General features: G+C 32.5%; 2 protein-coding genes and 1 long non-coding RNA gene across 3 annotated transcripts in view; 1 reads left to right on the top strand and 2 right to left on the bottom strand.

Annotated features, from left to right (window-relative positions):
• Window positions 1-241: 241 nt before the first annotated feature.
• The window catches only part of LOC144844287 (uncharacterized), a 50403-nt gene continuing 28072 nt past the window's right edge, over window positions 242-22572 (bottom strand). Inside the window, exon 2 of the long non-coding RNA XR_013612411.1 lies at window positions 242-1546. This is a non-coding gene — a long non-coding RNA (uncharacterized LOC144844287). The remainder of the gene's footprint in view (window positions 1547-22572) is intronic.
• LOC144844281 (ubiquitin-conjugating enzyme E2 2) lies at window positions 1924-5770 on the bottom strand. The gene is made up of 6 exons (XM_078701125.1): window positions 5653-5770; window positions 5118-5181; window positions 4875-4906; window positions 4235-4312; window positions 3035-3140; window positions 1924-2715 (listed from the first exon to the last, which is right to left on the bottom strand). The coding sequence occupies exons 1-6, from the start codon at window positions 5674-5676 to the stop codon at window positions 2576-2578; spliced, it is 444 nt and encodes a 147-aa protein (XP_078557251.1). The 5' UTR covers window positions 5677-5770; the 3' UTR covers window positions 1924-2575.
• LOC144844267 (uncharacterized) overlaps window positions 7094-22572 on the top strand; it is a 33532-nt gene continuing 18053 nt past the window's right edge. Inside the window, exons 1-2 of the mRNA XM_078701105.1 lie at window positions 7094-7144; window positions 19670-19724. The gene's annotated coding sequence lies outside the window, so the exon portion shown is untranslated. The remainder of the gene's footprint in view (window positions 7145-19669; window positions 19725-22572) is intronic.

The raw sequence follows: 22572 nt of genomic DNA on the forward strand, positions 1-22572 counted from the left end.
GAACATGGCTCTTCAGTAATTGACCAATTGGATATACGAGTTTGAAGTCAAGAATTGACCAATAATACTGTACTGCCATGTTAAGATTAGATGAAACATCACATAGTGGAATATATTGAGATGAACAAAAGGCAACCATCATTTACAGCATAGCCCAAGGGCCTGCATCCCTAAAATCCTTGCATTTGCGCTGTTTTTAATAATTATGAAAACGTTACAACAAAAAGCTAAATCAGTATAATTTTTTACTCAATTTAATACTGTGTATTTATTTAATTATTATTGTGATTTTGCAGTAGCAAATTCAATGGGAATTTGCCAGTAAGAACCTACAAGCAACTGTTAAAAAACAAGACTTTAATTGTCTATAAATAATTCAGACAATAGCTACTGTCACTACCATATAGGCAATTAAGTAGTAGCTATAGACACTACTATTAAGTTTGGTTCTCACTAGAGACGCAACGCATGGCGTAGACGCAACGCAAGCAAGTTGACCAATCACAAGCGATTGTTCGAACAATCCATCAAATCACTTACGACTGCGTTACGTCTGTGCGTTGCGTCTCTAGTGGGAACCAAGCTTTAGTATAATATAGACAATTAAGTAGTAGCTATAGACACTACTATTTATTATAGACTAGGCCTACAGTATCAAATACAGTAGTAGAAATAGACACTATTAGATAGACAATCAAATAGTAGCTATAGACACTACTTTTATTATAGACTAGGCTTACGGTATCAAATACAGTAGTAGAAATAGACACTATTAGTATTATAGACAATCAAATAGTAGCTATAGACACTACTATATATCTACATAACCACTTACTAATTCTATAAATCAGAAACCCATTTTTCTATGCTCTCATGTATAAAAGAGCATACAAAGACATTACACCTACAGTACAAGTTTATTTAATCTTTTGAACTATTAATTAGTTTTCAAAACATTAAAACTAATATTATATTAATTACACTGTTTGAAAAAATGTATTTTTTATTGAAACTACAACACATTCAAATATCTGATTTGTGTATAAAATGACCTACAAATATTTGCTATTGCGCTTGAAAAAAAAGTTTTCAACTTCAATTAAAAGTTTCTATCTAGATTTGTGTAATTTGTGTTGTGTAAGAAAATGCTGAAACAGAAGATAAAGTAAGCTCCTTTAAATATGAAATTAAGTTGAAATAGATGTTATCATTGGCACACCACAGGACCATTTATTGGATCTACACCCTCAATGAACCTAATCCAACATGGGCTTACAACTGAGAACTAACATGTAGTACTAGTAAAACTATAACCATTTTGCGTAAAATTTACTCCAATACGGAAGGGACCCGAGGACCAACATGTAGTGAGTCTCCACGTAAACCATTTTGTTCACTGTAACTTTCAAAAGAATACAGTAAGCTCTGTCTACACTATCAAACTTTATGCGACAATAACATGTGATGTGCCCATATATGGACATGATGACATCACATCAATACCATATTTGGGTATATCACTACCATATTATTTGGGCACATCACACTTTTTTGTCACACTAGTTTGATAGTGTAGCTTTAGAACTAGTTTCATTGTTGACACACACATAGACCTAAATGGTCATTATAGGTTTTTTTGACAAATGTAAAACGAAAACCTTATTTAATTTATTTTGTAAAATAGATTTTTCCAAGTTCCATTATCTTTAAATCTATCCACTAAGATTTGTGGTTCCTACAAAGTACCATACTGGTTATAGTACTGTAACATGAGGGTGACTATGTAGTGTTGAATTCTTGAGTAATGTGGAGTAGGCTTAACATTATTATGTACAGTAGAGATATTCAAATACCACCTCACATCATTTATAAACACTAGAGGGAGCTAAAACTGAAATACATAACAAAGAAGTACACAGTCCATTGTTTGTAACTTGTTAGTGAAATATAATTTACAATCGTATCTAACATTTCACACGCAAAAAAGCCTAGAAATTAAAAGAAAACAAACCTTTGTTAGTCGTAACTTGTATGAAATGCTACTTAAAAATATTGAAAAGAAAAAGCAAATTTACTAACATTTATCAATTGCAGATTATTATTGACAATTAAATGTTGGTAACTACCACACGCAAGTATAACTACTTTAACTATAGACTGTGTATAGATATGATAATAATTTATTCCAGATAAAAATGTCAGCGATATTAAAGGTTTTAAACTATCTACAGCATATGACAACTGATTACTAATGTACTATGATGAGAAGTACTGGTCATGAGCTGGTGAAAACAGTCCATGTTAATGTTCTCCCAAAAATAACCCCTACTAATTTTTGTAAACTGTAATTTATTCCACGCACCCTTTCCAAAACTCATTGCGTATACTGCAATTGTTTGTAAGATCAGGAAATCACTCTATCTGATCAATCAACCGTATCATTAAATGCTTGCTGTATTTCTTAACAAAAAGCAGTTTTGATACTTTTAATTTATACACTAAAACATATATAGCCGCATTTTTTTATTTGTTTCCTTTATTTTCTTGTTTAGTTTTCTTCTTCTTTCTCCCCCGTTTATGTTGCATACTTTTGAGTCCATTCTCTGGCTGTTGATGTGTATTTCTCTCTATTATTTTTAAATGTTCGAGCAATGTCCGGGACAAGTGGGTCGTCTGGATTAGGGTCATTCAATAAAGAGCATATTGACAGCAACACTATGGAAATAAATAACATAATTTGTATTTGGTGGGTACCTGCTTACCAATCAATTTTTGTCTTTGTGGGAATAGTCATAATATCTACTGTAAAGGCCAATTTAGACGAGCGGTAATGGTAATAAAAATATTGAATCTATGTCATTTCTTATGACCATTTACACAAAACGCGGAGAATAGATACAGATTCTACGTGGGACAAGCTACGCAGTTTTCCGCTTACCGTTACTGCTCGTCTGTGTAACGTGACTGGTAAATAGTCCTAAATATAATTATTGAATATGGCTGAATTTATTATGATAAATGACCATAAACTAACCTTTAGATATGGTCAATGCTGGTGACCACTGAGACCGCAGAATGTCTAAACAAATACTACCATTTGCATTGATATTTGGGTGATAAATTTTTGTTGTGAACGCAACCTAGAATGAGATGAAATAAACATTAATAATTAATATTCATAGCATTCATAAATAACTAACACTATAAGTTCAACTTAATATATTTAAACCCTTTATTTTAACTGCATCTTAAAGCATTATAGGAGGTGTAATGTTTAGGCGTTACTCTAAATCAAATTAAACTACTGTAAACAAGACTGAAAAATGAAATTTAGTGTTTATCAATTGAAACCGAGTTATTTACATTAAATCTAAATGAAACCAATTATAGAGAATATTTAGTTTAGTATACTGTACCCTTTCACACTGCATACCGTACATTTTTACAACTTGTTACAATTTTCAACAAGTTGTAAAATTCTGTTTCCCCGATTTATTACATGTTTTCATACAAATCTCGGGAGAAAGGTATTGTTATTATACAGTTGAGGGAGCTATTTGATTATTATTATTATTATCATTATATTATTATCAGCATAGCATACTGTGATTAAGATAGTCAGTTAAACACCAGTACAAACTTGCTTCTTGATGGTGAGATTTTAAACAAAATTTCCCTCACACTAAGCAAAGCACTACCTTGTTACAAGTTGTTACTTTTTTTATGTGATGTGAAAAGGGCTTTAAATAGACAACCTCTGTGACATGCCTGGTCTGGCTGAGTGGAACTTTTAGCTACATGTATTTTTCATCTCCATGCTAATATAACATAGATATAAACAAAATAATTCTATTCTCAACTTGGTGTGATTACTAAAGCGTGGTTCCCACTGGCGACGCAACCCATGCAACGTAACAAAATGCCCTTCCAATAATTGTGTTTGCACCCGCCTGTGTGAAATCAAACCTGCTTGTTGCGCGTCAACGTTAGCATGACTTTGACCTGGTTCACCCCACATACTTTTGAATATGCGCTGTACTATGTTTTCCGGTGTTCTTCTGCCATGCGTTGTTGCGTGAAATCAAAATCAAAACGACATATCGATGTTTGCAGCACTGTTAAGTCGTTGGTTCCCACTTATGATTATGCAATACAGAACTTTGCGTTGATACGTCGCTGCGTTACGTTGCGTTCTAGTGGAACCCACGCTTTACTATTCATACAATTTGCTTACCTTGGGTGGTTTAAATGGATAATCAGTTGGAAATTGTATAGTTAAAAAGAACACACCTCCTTGATAAGGACTCTCAGGCTGAAAACAACAATTATTATTTATTTACTTGCTTTCTTTACTTACTTTAATTCAGGAATTTGAAATCAAAAACATTGTGGTAAAAATTAATAAATCAAAATTACTTAAAATATTATTGTTTCTCAAATATTAAAACAATTTAGTTTCATATTTATTGTTTTCTGATGACATAATACAGCAAAGTCTGACTGAATAAAAACCAATGCAGATTCATTGAGCAGCTATTAAATACACGTAATCAATAGGGGAAGCCGTCATTTGGACTTAAGCTCTGTCTACACTATCAAACTTTATGTGATGTGCCCATATATGCACATGATGTCATATCACTACCACATTTGGGAATATTACTACCATATTTGGCCACATCAACTAGTTTGATGGTGTAGACAGAGCTTTAGAAACCAGCAAAACTGTGTTGAAGTGGGGAGCAATATTCCTGCATGCGCATAGTGGATTAACAAGAAATACTTTAGTAAGTCGTAGGTCTTCGCAAATTAACAGCATCCTATTAAATCCGGTTTAATAAGTTCATACTTAATTATCTTAATGAAATACTTACAGGACCCATTATTGTTGCTTGCCAATGAAACACTGCAAGTGAATTGAAAGGCAATTTATTCAATTTTTAATTTTATTAATTGATAGAAAAATAACACATTTATGATACAGAAAATGAATGATAAAATGGATGATTCTGTATTGATGATGTCATCATCATGTTTGGTTGAGAATTATACAAATGTATTATTTATTTACATGAGTAATAAAGACTTAGTATAGATAGGCCTAGAGATGAACTTACAATCGTCTCCCACTGGTCCTGCAGAGCATTGGGCTGGTGGGTCTCTACCTAGATCTTGTAATTCCTACAAACAAGTAAAATAATAATGATCAAAGGATAAACAAATAAAGGAAAGCACAATAGCTACAATATAATTTATAAATCATAGTTAGCATCTATTATTTATTATTGGTAGCCTCTACATGCCAGGCCTATATTTATATAATTATATATATTTTATATTTCAAAGCTACTATTATGGGATGGACTTTGATAGCCTATATCCAACTCTGGTACAAATTTACTTCCTTTTTGTCCATTAGCTTGGCTAGGTTCGAAAGCTCTCCGGGCCGGCACTAGGCCTACCTACCTATTCTAGGCTGGGTAGACTTTATACCTAGCCTAGAGGGCCTACAGCACCGGGATTCCAACCAACATCTCCGACGCCACAATAAAATATAGCCACACAAAACATCCAAAAACAGAATTCAAATATAACCAAAACAACGCAAAACAACAGAAACTAATTATAAAATTGTATATTATCTAGACCTACCTTTTGTAACCTTTTCAAAGCCATTCTTTGTTATATATTTTCAACAACCTCTCTCTCTGTGCTTGCTGTTTTAATTTTTTTTTTCCTCTCTCTGTGACTCGACTCTTCTTCACCGCATGAGGGGAGTATTCATGGGAGTTACACTGATGATTCATTCCTGCCTCCTGCATGCAACAGAGACTGTAAAGCTCTGTCCACACTATCAAACTAGTCTTTATGTGACAACAAAATGTGATGTGCCCATATAAGGAAATGATGATGTCATATCACTACCATATTTAGGCACATCGAACTTTTTGTGTGTAAATGGGTCGCGAATTGTTTTCCGATACTGAAACTTTTTATAAATTATACACTGATCTATATGTGAAATGTTCTCAGTTTTGTAGAATCTACAAACACAGTAAGTTTTTCCCTATGAGTTGACGTGCGGCGAGTCCGTATCGTACACACTGGGAATCGACGACGGGGCAATGGACGCTTTTGACGCATTAGTTCGTTGTTACTATATACAAAGTGGGGAATCCCCTTTTAGGACGTGGATTTAATAACCTACCAACTGGTTCTACGACGCTATTTTTCTGTTTGCAAAGGAGTGTGTAACTTGACTGAAAAGCTGCAAACTTTGATGTACCGGCGGTGGGAACTTTTACAATGAACATTAGAATAATAGAAAGAACAATATAAACAGGTCCATCCCAAATTACACTCATAGTGATGTTGTTCAGGCCTTTATGGTTCGGGAGAACCCTTTGACGTTAGCATTGAACGCAAATGTGTGTACCGGCGGAAAAAGTAGCTGCTGGCTACGATCGTTGTGCCAATTGCGAGCGCTCTATTATTAGAGTGTCATTTTTCTCGGCCAACTAGAGGTGCCATTTATCATAATTTTTACGTGCGAGAGTACCATTTCCAGCCGGGGTGTCATTTAACAAAATTATATTGATGACCGTCAAAGCTGGTATTAACCTGTTTATATCTAAGATGACCGGTTAGCTCAGTCGGACTGAGCGTCATGTTAACAACACGGATGTCATGCTGGTCGTGGTGTGTGGAAAAAAGAGTTAAAGCTTTAGGGTTCACAGAATAATACGTCCCCCATTCCACCACAAAAGCAAGTCAATGCATCTGGTGATGCCGTGGAAACGACACATTTTCTCTGCCACATCATTGAGGTCGTTTCCACGACATTACCAGATGTAGGGAGAGGACTATGACAATAGACAACTGGGTCACTTGACTTTTGGTTCAGTTAGTGTTTTTTTTCTGTGGATTCGATCTCGTAAATTTTATGCTTAGCGCCCTCAATTTTAATATATCCATCTTATTATTAGCTTCTTATCTTCAGTTTTGACATTGTAGCGGGCAGCAGACAATTCTGAAAAAAGATAAGAAGACGATTTATTTGTTTATTTATACAGAATTATGTTTTAATTACTGTGGCGGGATTTGCTTTTAATTTTCAAAATAGGCCCCTCTAGACAGAACCAAGGTAAGATTTAAATAGCATGTCTCATTTCACTTTAATTCCGCCTGCTGACCCGGCTGGGCCTAACTAAGAATAGGCTGCAGCTGGGTGCTGAGCCTGGGTGGATGTGGGGGAGGGTGGTTTGATTGTCACTGTAATATTTTTCCTGCTGACCGGCCACTCGCTGTACTTTGTACTGTGTACTTTTAACTGATCAATGCTTGATTTTATTATGTATTTGTACTGTGCACATGTTTTTTTTCCATACTTTTGAATATCTTTAAATTTAATGTTTCAGTACCAGGCAGGGAGGGTGGAGGGGGGGGGGGGGGGGGGTGGAAGGGAGGGGGGGATGGCGTGGGGGTAGAGAATGATTGTTTTGTTGAATAATCACATTCCAGTAGTTTTCAAATGTTTTAGGCTCTGGCCTCGTTAAAAGTAGGTGTATAAAACGAATATTCGTGAAATGGTACAACTACAAATAATTTTATTCAGTGAAAAATGAAAATTTATCGTATTTTCACTTCAAGAAATTATTTGATGCTTTCTTGACTAAATATATTAATATCTTTAAAAAGAATTATTTTAACTAAACCATCTAGGCCTAGTAGGCTAGGCCTATAACAAAATTCTAAAACAAATATAAAACAAAACACTTTTAAAAGTTGTGATTTCATCACAACATCAGTAATAAAGTAATTCATGTTGGTTGTTGGCGTCATAAAGTCCTACAAGTAGTGTATTAGCCAATCAAATAAAAACCAATAACTAGGCTTAGTGCCGCTTTGCTTCCTGTTGTTCTTTTGGTGTTGGCATTCTGTAAAGTAGTGTATCAAATATTGTAATGACCTTGGTATATGAAAAAATATATTATAGCTATAGTGTTGCCCGAAAGTTCTGCTAATTTTTTTGGCTGTTTTACTTTATTATTGTTTTGATTTAGCTTTTTGAATATTTTATTTCATTATTGAGATCCAGTCACTGATACCCACAGCATTGTCATTTTTAGTAATTTGCCTTGTTGGATTTATATATAGCATACAGTGCACCTATGTTTGGATGTTGTTTTTTCCACTCATAACACAACTAAAATAGTGAACATATTTTATTTTCAATTATATTATATTTTCAATTATATTATATTTTCAATTATATTATATTTCTTATGATTTTCTGCTCGGTTAATTTTTTAGTAGGGACTTGAATGTAAAAAACGTTTTAGCATTGCTAAGTTTAAAAATTAAGTATTGTTGTACACACACACACATTTGGATCCCATTCTAAAGAGATTGATTGACTTGTTAACTCTTGATTTAAAAACGTGTAAATACAGCTAATAAGGTTTTATTACGAAATGTTGAGACTGACAACAAGAAGTCTGTAACTGTACTGATTAATACTTTGATTGCTTGTTGCATTGTTTACATCTTTCATTTTATCATTTTAACAAGGACATTGTATGACAACCCTGGATGCACTGCTGCAGGAAATGGCCCTAACAAGTACACTATACACTAGGCTTTTAATAATGTAACAAATAGCAGAATATTACAGTTTGTTTTAATTTATCAAATAGTTTATCTGTACATTAAATGGAATTATGAAATTTAGGGAAAAAAAGTAAAGTTTCCTGCACAAATGACATGACAATCTTTAGTTTGTGGTCAAAAGTTTATCAATAATAGGGTTGTTTGATTGCCTAATTTTGTTTGCTCATGATTGTTGCGTAAGTTTCACGTTTCTTCAACGTGGAAATGTCTGGGCAACTATTAATAGTATTGATTATCAACCAACAGCTGGGTGTATCTAAGGTAAATGTAACAGTATCTCTTATTACAGTATATTTAATATTGATCAATGTAGGCCTACTGTATTGTATAGGCCTACTGTATTACTATTAGTACTTATTGATAATTGGGTCCAAGCCTGAGTTTGGCTTTACAATAGGCTGTGAAGTGTGTGATTTATTTTGACTTAAACTATTCATGAATATGTACAACATTTCGACTTGATTTCAACAAAAATCTTCATCTGACAATGACTACTGTATGTACTGTAAGTTTTAACTCTGGATTCAACAACCACTACATGACTCAAATACCTCATCTAGGCATGGTAAGTTTGGATTGACTGTACAAAGTGTATTTTATTTTTTTTAATTTGGAAGAAGAAATTACATTAAAACTAGAAATTAAAGTAGAACGTTGAGGATTAAGCTCTGTCTACTATACATTATCAAACTTTATGTGACAAAAAATATATGTGACCAAATATGGTGTTGATATGCCCAAATATGGTAGTGATATGACATCATTGTGTCCATATATAGGCATATCACATTTTCATAAAGTTTGATAGTGTAGACACAGCATTATATTCATACTGTATTTCCTCACACTCATTTATGTCACACAGGTGTTTCCCAATTTAAAATTAAAGAAGGATTATGAATAAACCTCAAAATGTTAGTACAGACAGGAACATATAACCAGTTTCCTGATATTTACCATGATTGGCAGTGCTTGCTAGCAGGATACACCTGGGATGGTCAAGTCTGTGGTAGTAGTACACTTTAACCAAAGGTACTGGTTCTGTTGAAAGCCAATGTTTTTGAGTGCATAGAACAATATCTTAAAAACTTTAGAGAACTTTCGAATGGTGGCAACTGATTTAGGTCAGATTAATCGATCATCACCTGGACTTATAGAAACGATCAAAACTGTGTCGAGGTGGAGAACCAGAAAACTGAGGTGGAGAACCAGAAAACTGTCCCAACATCAAATCCAAAGAACAGGATGATTTTATTTATAGTCTTTGGTTAAAATATTTTACAGTATATTCTTAAATTGTTAAGAGTTTTGCAATAAATTTAATACAATACATTAATATAAATTTTGATTCAATATTTTTGATGGCTGTTGCTAATGCACTGCACTGAACAATCTAGCATTCACTATACCATCCTATGTGTGCTTGTTTGTACAACTGGAATTGTGTTGGTTCATTTTCCATTAACTACAACAAAATAAATCGTCTAGAGAGGCCGAGGGCTATTTAAACTTAATTTAACTAGCATCTTTCCTGGTTTCTGAGAGAAATATCAATTAATAGAATAAATAATATTGATATTTAGGATTGAGTATTCAGAGGTTTGATTGAAGGCATTTGGATGATTCAGTACATTACATGAGTTAACCTTTGATTTCCTATCCCTACCATCTGCTGCAGTATTGCAAGAGATGACGGATTTTTGTCTAGCCATTCAAATTGTCAATTTATAACTTATAGGAATTATCATTATTTTTTAGCATAAAACATTTCATGACAAAGTGAAAAATAATTTTACTACAGTTACTTTACCTTCCACATTTCCAACTGTCCTTTAATACTTTGATTGGTGAATGGCCTTTGTTGAACCATGTTTCACAGTCTATCTAGCAATGCTGACATTGGGGCCTTCAGAATGCATCCTGATACTTGATCTTCTGGATACATAGTCTGTCTATTTTTTTATGTTCATATAATATGTAAAATATTCTGCCATATTTAAAACACTGTATTTAAATTTCAATCCTACATTATTTGGCACAGTAAATAGATTTCTTATCAGAAGATGCCACCCACAATTTGCAAAAACAAAAACAGTGAATACAATATGTTACAGTATTTTAATTGCTGTTATCTCTGGATGTGCTGAAGAGCAGGCTACAATTTCTACTTTTTTTCAAACTTAAAACCAAAGGCAGTAACTACAAGTCTCAGAGTTGCATCTTCCTCAACTTGACCTGGCTACATGTAAATCAAGAGCAGTAACTACAAGTCTTCAGAGTTGCATCTTCTTCAACTTGACCTGGCTGCATGTAAATCAAGAGCAGTAACTACAAGTCTTCAGAGTTGCATCTTCTTCAACTTAACCTGGCTACATGTAAATCAAGGGCAGTAACTACAAGTCTGCAGAGTTGCATCTTCTTCAACTTGACCTGGCTACATGTAAATCAAGGGCAGTAACTACAAGTCTTCAGAGTTGCATCTTCTTCAACTTAACATGGCTACATGTAAATCAAGGGCAGTAACTACAAGTCTGCAGAGTTGCATCTTCTTCAACTTGACCTGGCTACATGTAAATCAAGGGCAGTAACTACAAGTCTTCAGAGTTGCATCTTCTTCAACTTGACCTGGCTACATGTAAATCAAGGGCAGTAACTACAAGTCTTCAGAGTTGCATCTTCTTCAACTTAACCTGGCTACATGTAAATCAAGAGCAGTAACTACAAGTCTTTAGAGTTGCATCTTCTTCAACTTGACCTGGCTACATGTAAATCAAGGGCAGTAACTACAAGTGTGCAGAGTTGCATCTTCCTCAACTTGACCTAACGGATGTTGCATTCTGCTAGGCCCCTTGAGCCTTCTTCCTCTAGGTACCCTGACAGTATAGTGTCTCATTACAGGAAACAATCAGTAACTTGTTGACATTCATCATGGAACTCTTTTCCTTCCTTTCTGCTATTTTAACTTTCAGAACAAGTTACAAAGATAAATTAGTCACTTGGGCTTTAATGCCTGCTTTACACATTCTTCTACATAGCTGCTCACTTTTTGTATAGTAGCATGAGAAAAGCTAAAATGATGTCCATAAGGTCACTTAATGGTTGTAGTATCTGGACACTCATTATGAATTATTATGAATGTTATCATCATGTTATCATAATCATAAATATTATTGCTTTTGTTTCATGTCCGAGATTTGAAATTTTCTTTTTGATGAGTGCTACTACTGTTGCACTGTACACTTTTTTGACAAATTAACATGGTGATATTTAAAACTATCATTCTTATGAAAGTTGGTTAAATGAATGTGAACTAAAAATGATGATCAAATAACAACAGTATAATAATTGTGATTGTGCAAATTTTATGGTATTTTTTCCCCCAATTATTTATAGAATACAACCATATTTATAAAGAAAGAAATATTAAAGTAATGCAGCTCCAAGGACCTTTTTTGCTTTAAATGTATGTGGTAAAGATTGATTAATATTATTTTAATGATTTCCTATTCTAAATACTGCATCTAGTTTTATGTATGTTAACAAAACAATATTTAATTTCCATAATGAAAAGAAAATATTTTCTTAGTATACTCCTGTAATAGTCTACCGACAATCGTCTAATTAACCATTTTCCTCATGTAATTAACATAATATGGAGATAATTAACATATATGATAATTATATGTTAATGATGTTTTTATATGCCACTAGTGATTCATTTCATCGTGATGATTACTGGCTTACTAATCCATCCCTGGATGATGCTTTTGTTTCAAGAGTTGGCCGACTATACATAGCTTATTTAGAATCAAGATAAAAGCATGAACAATATTTGAAGTTAAAACATTTTATAATTAAATAAATAAATGGCAAAATAAATGTTTTTTTTAATTGATTGAAAGATTAAGATTCCACTGTCTATTTCGTGTCTAGCTTACCGGGATAAACCAACAATAGTCTTTCTTCTCGAAGAGCGAGATATAACTCGAAAAGTAGAAGTTTTCATTTAATCCCCCTCTCCACAAATGGTATAGTCCATGAACACCACTGTTAATTTTGTGTATTTGTTTTTCTGTACCTCTACAGGCTAGTGTGTTTATCAATTATCTTTTTTATTTGACTACTATTCAATTTTAATGAAGAATAACATTTTAATAATTACATAAACCTTTTTTAAATTACAAATTATAGAATGTTGGTTGTTTTTCCTGATTGTACTAAATTGGATATTTTATTTTTAGAATAGTGAAATTACTTTAACAAGCTATTACATGTCATTATACTTTAACCTACGCATATCGATCTGATTCCAATTATGACAGTGCAGACAATTTATCAATATACAGATACTGCAGTGTACTATGGAGTGGAGGTTATTAATTCCACCTGTCCATATACACTGCACATTTATACAGTTATATCAGAAAAAAAACTTCAATTCAAATTGAATTTGTCAGCATTTAATACTAATATAGCTTTTCTGACTGTAGTACTACATTGGTTTGGATTGATTAGGCGTGGCAGATAGGTGGAAAGTTAGTAATTACTACAGTACTAACTTATAACTATTGTACTGGTGGTGTGAATGATGTATCTAGGTCCATAAATGGTCTAATTAATCCTGATTTATGGTACCTGAAAATAAATTTAGGACCTACTGTATTGTGAATTAATACCAATTGTTTGCATTGATAATTGTTTAAATAAAGCTACCAAGTACTTTATAAGATTAAAACATTAGCAAATCTGGAAAAGTTAAAACCACCTTGACTTTTTAAAGAACAAATCAATCTGAAGGTTGGAAATGTTTTTATTGAAATAATAGGTCAATGCTCTATTAAAAAAATCTTAATCTTTATCTAAACATTCCTTGAATGAAAAGACCATGAAATCTGGTATATTGATGGAATTCAATGGTTTGCTAACCATTATTATGCTTGAATGCTGGTCAATTGGCTACTGTGCTGTGGTCACAATTGGCTACTACCTGTGGTCAAAGAGCTATGCTGTGACCTTGTGGGTATATATAATAATATTTTAGTTTCTTATTCGTTAAAACCATAAATACCAAACCCTTCATACAGTAACTAGTTTACAATTGTTTTAAAAGTGAAAGACTCAAAATAAATAAATTACTACTTTGTCGTTCCAAGTTTAAAAACTTAAATCAGGTATTTGCAGATGAATTTGTCCAGCCCTCCCAAGTCACTGATTGGATTGGAGTTTTTTTTCTAAGATCAAGACACAACTTTGCACTGATTACTAGCTGCAGTATAGGAGTATGTTTCTATACCTGGATAAAAAAAAAATAAATAAATATATTACCGGGGTAATAATGTGAAGCACATTGAGAGCTTGCTTATTATATGCACTACTGTATGTAAGAATGAACTATTATTATCATTTTTTTTTATTAGTTATCATTACTAGTCCCAACAATTGATTGAACACTTATACAGTATTTCAGAATAGAAATATGCCAGCCCTTGTTGACTTTGAGGAACGAGGACAATAGAGGAAAATGTCACCAGTATGAAAAGTGAAAGTTGGGACATTTACAATAATAGCATGACAACTATAATATAATACAATGGTAAAAGAGATAAACACAATGGTGATAACCCGCCAGATGTACTTTTCAGCAGTTTATTCTTTTATTAGTAAATAAAATGATTCAAGTTCAATAATTTAAGAGAACATATGACCTTAACAACATGTGGAATTGAACTATAGCTGTACTGTCAGTGGGTAAATAGTATCCATTTCAAACGTACCAGTTATATTTTGCTACACAATTCTTTTGCAATTCTCTCACACTGCCTGACTGTGTGCAAAAAGTCTTTAGTATGAGCAGTATTATAAATCAAAAACTGTTTTAAATCCTTTTTTTTAAATAATAGTTCATGAATAGTACACAATCATTTTTAAATTACTGGTACTTACTAAATAGTTGATACCCAATTTGAACATGACATCAGTACCAGAAATGGTAATAGACCATAAAATGGATGCACATATTTTTTTTATTGTTTTATCTAAAATAGGCGCCTAATACCAGAAATTGAAAAGAAAAAATTGAAATGCATATCAAACAAATTAAATGTTTAAATACTACATTTGTTATTGTTTTGATAGCACTGTTAGCAGTTAAATCATTTACGCAATTGAAATGCGTCAAACTATTTAAAATATTTTAAATACTACATTTGTTATTGTTTTGATAGCAGTTAAATCATTTACACAATTGAAATGCGTCAAACTATTTTAAATACTACGCATTTGTTATTGTTTGATAATTAATACTGTAGTCAGTTTTATCTTAAATAACTTTTTTTTTTTGCGATTTTAAATGTATCAAACTATACTACTCAATACTATGCATTTGTTATTGTTTGATAATACAAGTTGAGTAAAACTGCCTCAAGTGGTTTTGTACTGTCAGCCACAATACCTGGTAAATTTGTAAAAATGCATTCTTCAGCGTTCAAGTGGGGTTGAGTATTAAAAGATATGCTAAGTATGTATTATAATGATGATACTTATTACAACACACACGATTCATTGGAATGTAATATTTTTTTATCATTTTGAATACGTCAATGAATACAGTATCGTAGGCATCAATCATTCCCATACACATTTATGTCTTAGATAACAATTAAAATGTTCAGATTCGAGAGGGCACTAATAGCGGACTGTCCCATTTATTAAGGAGGTGATCTACTATATCGCACTTCGTGTAAAAGGGCTACTGTCGGTTTATCCAGGTAAGCGGCACTTATAGACTACCAACACCATTTCTGGTTTGTGTAATTTGGTAGCATGTGGTTTATTGACAATGAAAAAGCTTGAAGATCATGTTACTATAGTTAATTTTTTGCATAAATTGTGAAAATGATGTATTTATTACATATTTTAGAGAAATGTGAGAACTCCTACGCTTTTACCTATTTAACTTTGGTCTGCTTTTAAATGTGCTGGACAAAATATAATTGAGAAATTAGCTTACTCTACTCCTAAATCAGTTTATGACAGAAATGATGAGGAGAAATAAAATACTCAGTAATTCTGGTTATTTTTACACTAGTAAGAAAAACATATTGGATGATAAACTGAGAATAAGTTTTTATCCAGGGTTGTTTTTTGGTGGATGTTATTAGTAGGTAGACATTAGTGGGCTAATTAACTTCCTAGTGTGTACGTAGAAAAACCACAACATGACCAGCTATACTGTGCTTTATGTTACTGCTGACAACACCTCAGGAGTAATACATACAGGTGTGTGTTCTAGATCTTAAATAGGTAAATCATTATTGAAACCTACACTTGCCCCAAGTCTGTATTTATTGTCTTTTTTATGTTAGTCCCCCAGTCTTATATTGTATGAAACGCCATATGTACCATTATTTTTACTAATTACGGTCTACATTGTTACAATCACTTGAAAATGAAGCACACACTGCATGTGAAATATGGGTACACATGCTGGCAGATATATAGGCTACTGTGGAGGCATATTGTATACCTCCATGCTGTCATGAGGGGATGTAAATTATTATAAATCATGAAGATTTTAAAAGAAAGTACAAACTACAAGTTGAAGAATACCTCAATGCTGTCATGAGGGGATGTAAATTATTATAAATCATAAATCATGAAGATTTTGAAAGAAAGTACTAACTACAAGTTGAAGAAACTTAATAAAGCTCTGTCTACACTATCAAACTTTATGTGACAAAAGAATGTGATGTGCCCGCATTGTTTTACTATTTTCACTACCATATTTGGACACATCACACTTTTTGTCAAACTAGTTTGATAGTGTGGACGGACCTTTATATCTGAAACCACACTGTGTGCAATCCACCCATCATATCATCTCTCACATTAAAAATTCCTTTTTAATACCTATGGAGGTAGGTACATGGAGGGATATAACACCAAAAAATGTACAACAGTGGGTTATGATTAATGGACACCACTGACCAACTCAAAAGATATTATTACCTAACAGATTTCCTTTTTTATCCAAACTAATAATTGATAGTGTTGTGAAATAACCTTGTCTGTAAGGTCAGATCTACCTGTGTGTCAGATCACAAACAGTTGTCTTTATAAGCACATAATTGGCACTTCTGTAGGATAGCGCTTGCAGCTCCATGCTTGCAGGAATCAACAAGTAGCAGCTTCTGGAAATCATTCTGCTTAGCCCTTTACTGAGAAAGAAGTTTGATGTTCCCAGCATCAACTTGCTCATTATTACATTACACTGACAGTACATTTTATATTAAGCAATCTTCGCAATATTTTTGCACATGACCCTAACCAACGTACGCGATAACCAGAGATGTTGTTTGTACGTTACGGATACAGATACAGATATTCAATTAAGGGATCGATGTTAAACAGTACTGTTGGAGGAGGGCAATGACATCAATGTAGCAATCAATACCTTTAACTAACAGTACTATGATGTGTTATTGATTTTTTATTTTTTGTCAGTATTGCATTGAAAATGTTTAAAAAGGCATTCATCTAAATCTTTAAATCTATACTGACTAGACATCTAATTAACTTGCAACGTTGTCTCTCTATAATCCTCAGTAAAGTCTCTGTTAAAATATTACAAGGGGTTATTTCCTAAAATACTAAAATAATGTCTTAAACTAGGACTAAAATACCAGGTTACAGGAACTGTTTATTTTGGAAAAGCATGTCCAACGATGTCATCTGGGAGACTCTTGTAAATAGTTATTCCAGCATATGGCTCAGCATTTGGCCACCTGTTCATTCCTAATTTTCTGTTTCTGCAGTAAATTTCCGATTTACTATAATTAATAATAAATTGTACTTTTGTATCCCTTTAAATGTGGATGAGATATTATAGTATACGGTCCTCTGGTGCACGTTTCTGACAGTCTTTCTCTTCCTCCAGTATGTACCTACGTACAGTATAACCTACATTTAATGTTCCCTGGATTTTACAGCAAAACAAAAAATGGTTTCTTTTTCTTAATGTTTGTAATTTAATAATACCAGAATATCTACTGAATAATTTCAGATAAAATAGGTAGCTCAAAATGAATAGACAATTAGAGACAGAATACCTACACAACAATTCTCTGTTCTGCCTATTTATTTGCATGCAACTAAAAGTATACCTTTCTAGACCTGGCTGTAAGGTCAAAAAAAACTTTACTGGACAGCCTTATAAACCCTACAGTTTATTAGGGTCTTCATGCTAGGAGGTAAATTTGCATGTTTACCGATTTATGTTCTATGTACACAGCTTTTGGTCATTTTACGTACAGTAAAATGGTATGTCCTACTGCACTAATTCATAATCATAATTATAAATTGTACACAGTCGTCTAGAACAATGTTATCTGTATCTAGGTACACTAATCCTCAATCTTAAATGCCCCCTATTCAACCCCTATTCTCAATCAGTTGTCTTCAATGCTATCTTTTTAGGTCAGTTTTAAGTTAATACTTGTATTATTGACTTTAGATTGTAGATATGATTTATTGTCAACACAATACAACAGGTACCATGCCAAGGGCTATGTGAAATATGGCAAAAAAGTATTTATTAAACTATTTCTGTAAGCCCATTAGGTTTGACACAAGCCCTGTTAAGGCCAGATACTACTACAGTGGTTTCAGAAGGGAGTTAACCCATATGTAAACTTTACTATCAGTTACAGCAGAATAATTATAAAAACATTTGTAGTTTAGTGATTTGGCTTTTAGTAGTCCTATTTAGCAGGAATAAAAGGGGTGTTTCGAAACTACTAGGGACCCGAGACCCAATATGAAAAGGAAGACCCTGCGTAAGAATAAAGAGAGCTTACCATACTCTATATGGAAAGTCACAAGTCACAGGTTATTTTCTTTCGTTTATAATTTATATAGCCTAATAATAAAATGTTAGGTTATGCACAGTATAGGAAGATGATGATGATCATCCCACATTTTAAAGTTACTAACCTTTAAATTTAAATTCGGCAATGCAAAGTTAAAACCAACTGTTTTAGAGACTCTTTTTTCCAATACGCTTGTCATCTATATAATACTGTATAATGTACATTTTTCAAGATAATTAGTTATGGTGTTACGTTTTTTAGATTGTGTTTTAAATTGTATTGTATGTATCTATGTTTCTAAGCTCAGGAAAACAAATTTCATGTATGTAATGTAATATATGTGACAATAAATTGAATCTTTAATATTTAATGCTATAACATATTGTTTACATACATACTTTACTAATTAATTCTTTCAAAGAAAAAATAATTTATTTATTATTAGTTTTAATTAAAGCCTGAGTCATGTTGATAATTTCTAGGCAATGGATTATTTAATGAGGATTATTGCAGTAAATTGATTGATGTTCATTAATAATTATTAGTAATAATTAGTCATAGGTCACCACTGCCCATATTCAGTTAATTATACCAGAGAAGAGTGTGATTATTATACCATTCATCATGGCTTAGATTCCCCATGGGATGGCAGCCATCTTCTCTTCACTTCCAAATAAAGCTTCGTGCAATAATATCGATAATGAGTCAAGTTTAGAATATGCAGAGTGTTGTGTGAAATTATTTTACAACTCCCTGGAATATGTTTGAACTATAATATTGAATACTTAATAAACTGCTTTTTATCAATACAATACTTTCTGAATAAATGTTAAATACACGTTGTATGTAGCTGAAATCTACTATAATATTTTCTCCCACAAAAACATCGAACCAACAATTTAGATTTGTTATGCATTTTAAAGCAATAGCTTCTCTGTGACAAGAATGTGAGAAAGGTGGAGAATTGTGGCTTGATTGATAAAGGAGAATTAATAGAACGCTGCTAGTACTGTAGTAATAGTGTCTTGCAGTTTAGGAGGAGATAGTAACAAATGTTCTATTAAATATAGATTTTATTATAATGATGATAATCAAGATTTAACATTACAATTATCTTTATTATCTGTTCACAGATTTCCTCCTCACTAAATTATCTAAAAGAAAATAATGAAACTCCAAGGGAAGATGGTAAGTACTGCATTACATGGAATGAAATTCATGCTATACCTGGATGATCATTTGAGCAGGGAGTTGCTTCAGTCTATTACTGTGTAATCTTAGGCCAATTGACACAGACGAGCGGTAACGGTAATAAAAATATAGAATCTATATGTTTTTCCTCATGACCATTTACACAAAGCGTGGAGTCGACGAGTGGTTTTTGTTGAGGATAGATGCAGAGATTATATGTGGGACAAGCTACATGTTTTTTCGCTTACCGTTATCACTCGTCTGTGTAAAATTGGCCCTTAGATGAGTATCCCACAGCCCTTTTGAAGTAAACATTTTAAGTAGAATGTATTAACACATTGTTTAACACCTGATTTATAACTAATTGTTATAAACACTTAACATATACAAGCAATATAGCTTAAGGAATGAACAAACAAATTAAACAAAGTACTACAAATACAGTACACAGTAATAACCTGTACAAGGCTACCAATACATCCAAAGTGATGTTTACTTTTTAGATCTTTTTGGTCATTTCTTTTAATAAGAACAAGCGGAAAAAGTGAATAAAATGGTGTTAATGATTTAGGGTCGTTGACCTGAACAAAATCTGCTAAATTCCAACCATTATTGACCATTAGGAAACCGTATGTCAATGACCAAATGGACATGCAACTGTCGACATCATCATCAACAAAGGTTGAAAATCAAAACCGAAAGATGCTACTTGGATGAAGAATAAATGAAAGAACAAAGAAATATTTTTTTACATCCCTATTTCTTTCCAAGAATTATTATTTATAAAACAATTAATTTATTTGACATGATGGAATTAAAAGCAACAAAAACACCAAAACAAATTTATTTTATATAAATAAACTAATTTTTCTTTAAAAAAATTTACAATTGAATTGAAATATACTATTATTTTAAAACATAAATCCAATTGAAAACTGGTAAAAATGAAGGAAAGGACATTGTAAAGGTGATGATGATACTACCTTGATTGGAACCATGAAGTTGACCTAACAAGGTCACTAAACATTTGAAGAACATTCAGTACAGGGTCAAATGTCAAATTACCTAATGAACTATGTGTATAAATATTTTGATAATATTTGATAAGGCTAAATGCCTGAACTATTCACACTATTAAACTCTTGACAAATCCATACAGGGTACACATGCACTTTATTCACTGTACTATACTGTATCATACTGTACAAATGCACTTTTATACTGTATCATACTGTATCATACTGTACTGTAGGTCCTATTTCAAACAATATTACATCATAGTCTCAATTTCTTCATTGTACTTTTGTGAACAATATTAATTATACATTTAGTATATAAAGAATTTGTGGTATGAATGTATTGTAAGGCTTGTGTCTGGGGTTAAAGTCCCAAGAACAGCTTGTGGTTATCTAGGGGTAGAGTGCCTTGTGGTAGGGTTTGATTCCCATCTAAGAACAACTTGTAAATACTGATGAATTGGTATTAAATGTATTTCAGAATTCGGAAAAAAACATTTTTTTCATAGTGTGTTTGCGCCTTTGACGATTTTGTACAATTCACATCGTTTTTTTATACAGCATGTTTACACATGTTGATGATACTACACCCAGGTTTAACATTGACATCCCAGACACTGGGATATAAAGTAGCCTACAAAATACATACTAAATAATTTATGCAAAATGTTAACTCAATATAAATCAATTCCTAAATGTTAATTGTTATTGATTAGCAAAGATGACAAATATTGACACACTTCTATGGTAACAGTCCTGATGATCATTCACAGTTTCTATACCATAGGTATTTCATTTTGTAAATTATAAATGAGATCTACTTAGTATTGTCTTTAATCTGTGCCTTCACTTGATCTAACGTATTTAAAGTTTTGTTAAATTATTAATGATTTTTGTTTTGTCTTGATATCTTATGCAAGGAGGTCAAGCAGTGGAATGCAATCTGGAAGCAGACGATCAATACTTATCGTACCTAATTGACTCGTCATTGACTGCTAGCTTAATCAATATCAACTTTAAGTTAAGCTTTGGCAATTGACAATGAATACAGTAGTCATGTGCATTTACACTGTACAAAATGATGGGTTTGTCCCTTTTTTATTTATAAACGTAGTAGACTAAAAACAGTATTACACTGTGATGTACATCAATTTAATATTTCAATTTTCCTACAATTATTTTGTTTTTTTGCAAAACTACTTAAAATCTTCATATCATAGTTACTTTTCTTTTATTTATAAGAAACAATTTTATACTTTTCCAATAAATCAAGACACATTTTGTTATGGTTAAAGCTCTTTGAGAAAATGTGTGATGTGCTTAAATATGATAGTGATGCCTAAATATGGTAGTGATATGACCAAATATGATAGTAATATGGCATCATCACATTTTGTTGTCACATAATGTTTGATAGTGTAGACAAGGCCTTACATTTGATCAATAAATATTTCATAACATTTTTTTCCGAAAGTCAAAAATTCATTTGCTACAATTTCCGTAGTAATTTATCACAAATAACATGTTTGCGAGGTCAATATTCCCATTCTCAGACTACGTTGAACCTACGACAACGTTCTTAAATTAAATCATCTAATCCACGGTATCTCAAAAAAGGTGAAATCTTCGCATAAAGACATTATGCAAAGTAGATCTTGTATTGTTATGACCAAATATGGAATTGTGATCCACAAACAGCTGCAAATAAACCAATCGGCTTAAAGACGCTGAAAATACTCCTAATGTTATTCCGTGCATGTTCAGTCAAGCGCAACGAATATCTCATTTCTTATAATACACTTGGCTCGCTGATTGTTGTTGTATACTCA

This window comes from Antedon bifida, chromosome 6 (assembly GCF_963402885.1).
Source record: "Antedon bifida chromosome 6, ecAntBifi1.1, whole genome shotgun sequence".
Taxonomy (NCBI): Eukaryota; Metazoa; Echinodermata; class Crinoidea; order Comatulida; family Antedonidae; genus Antedon; species Antedon bifida.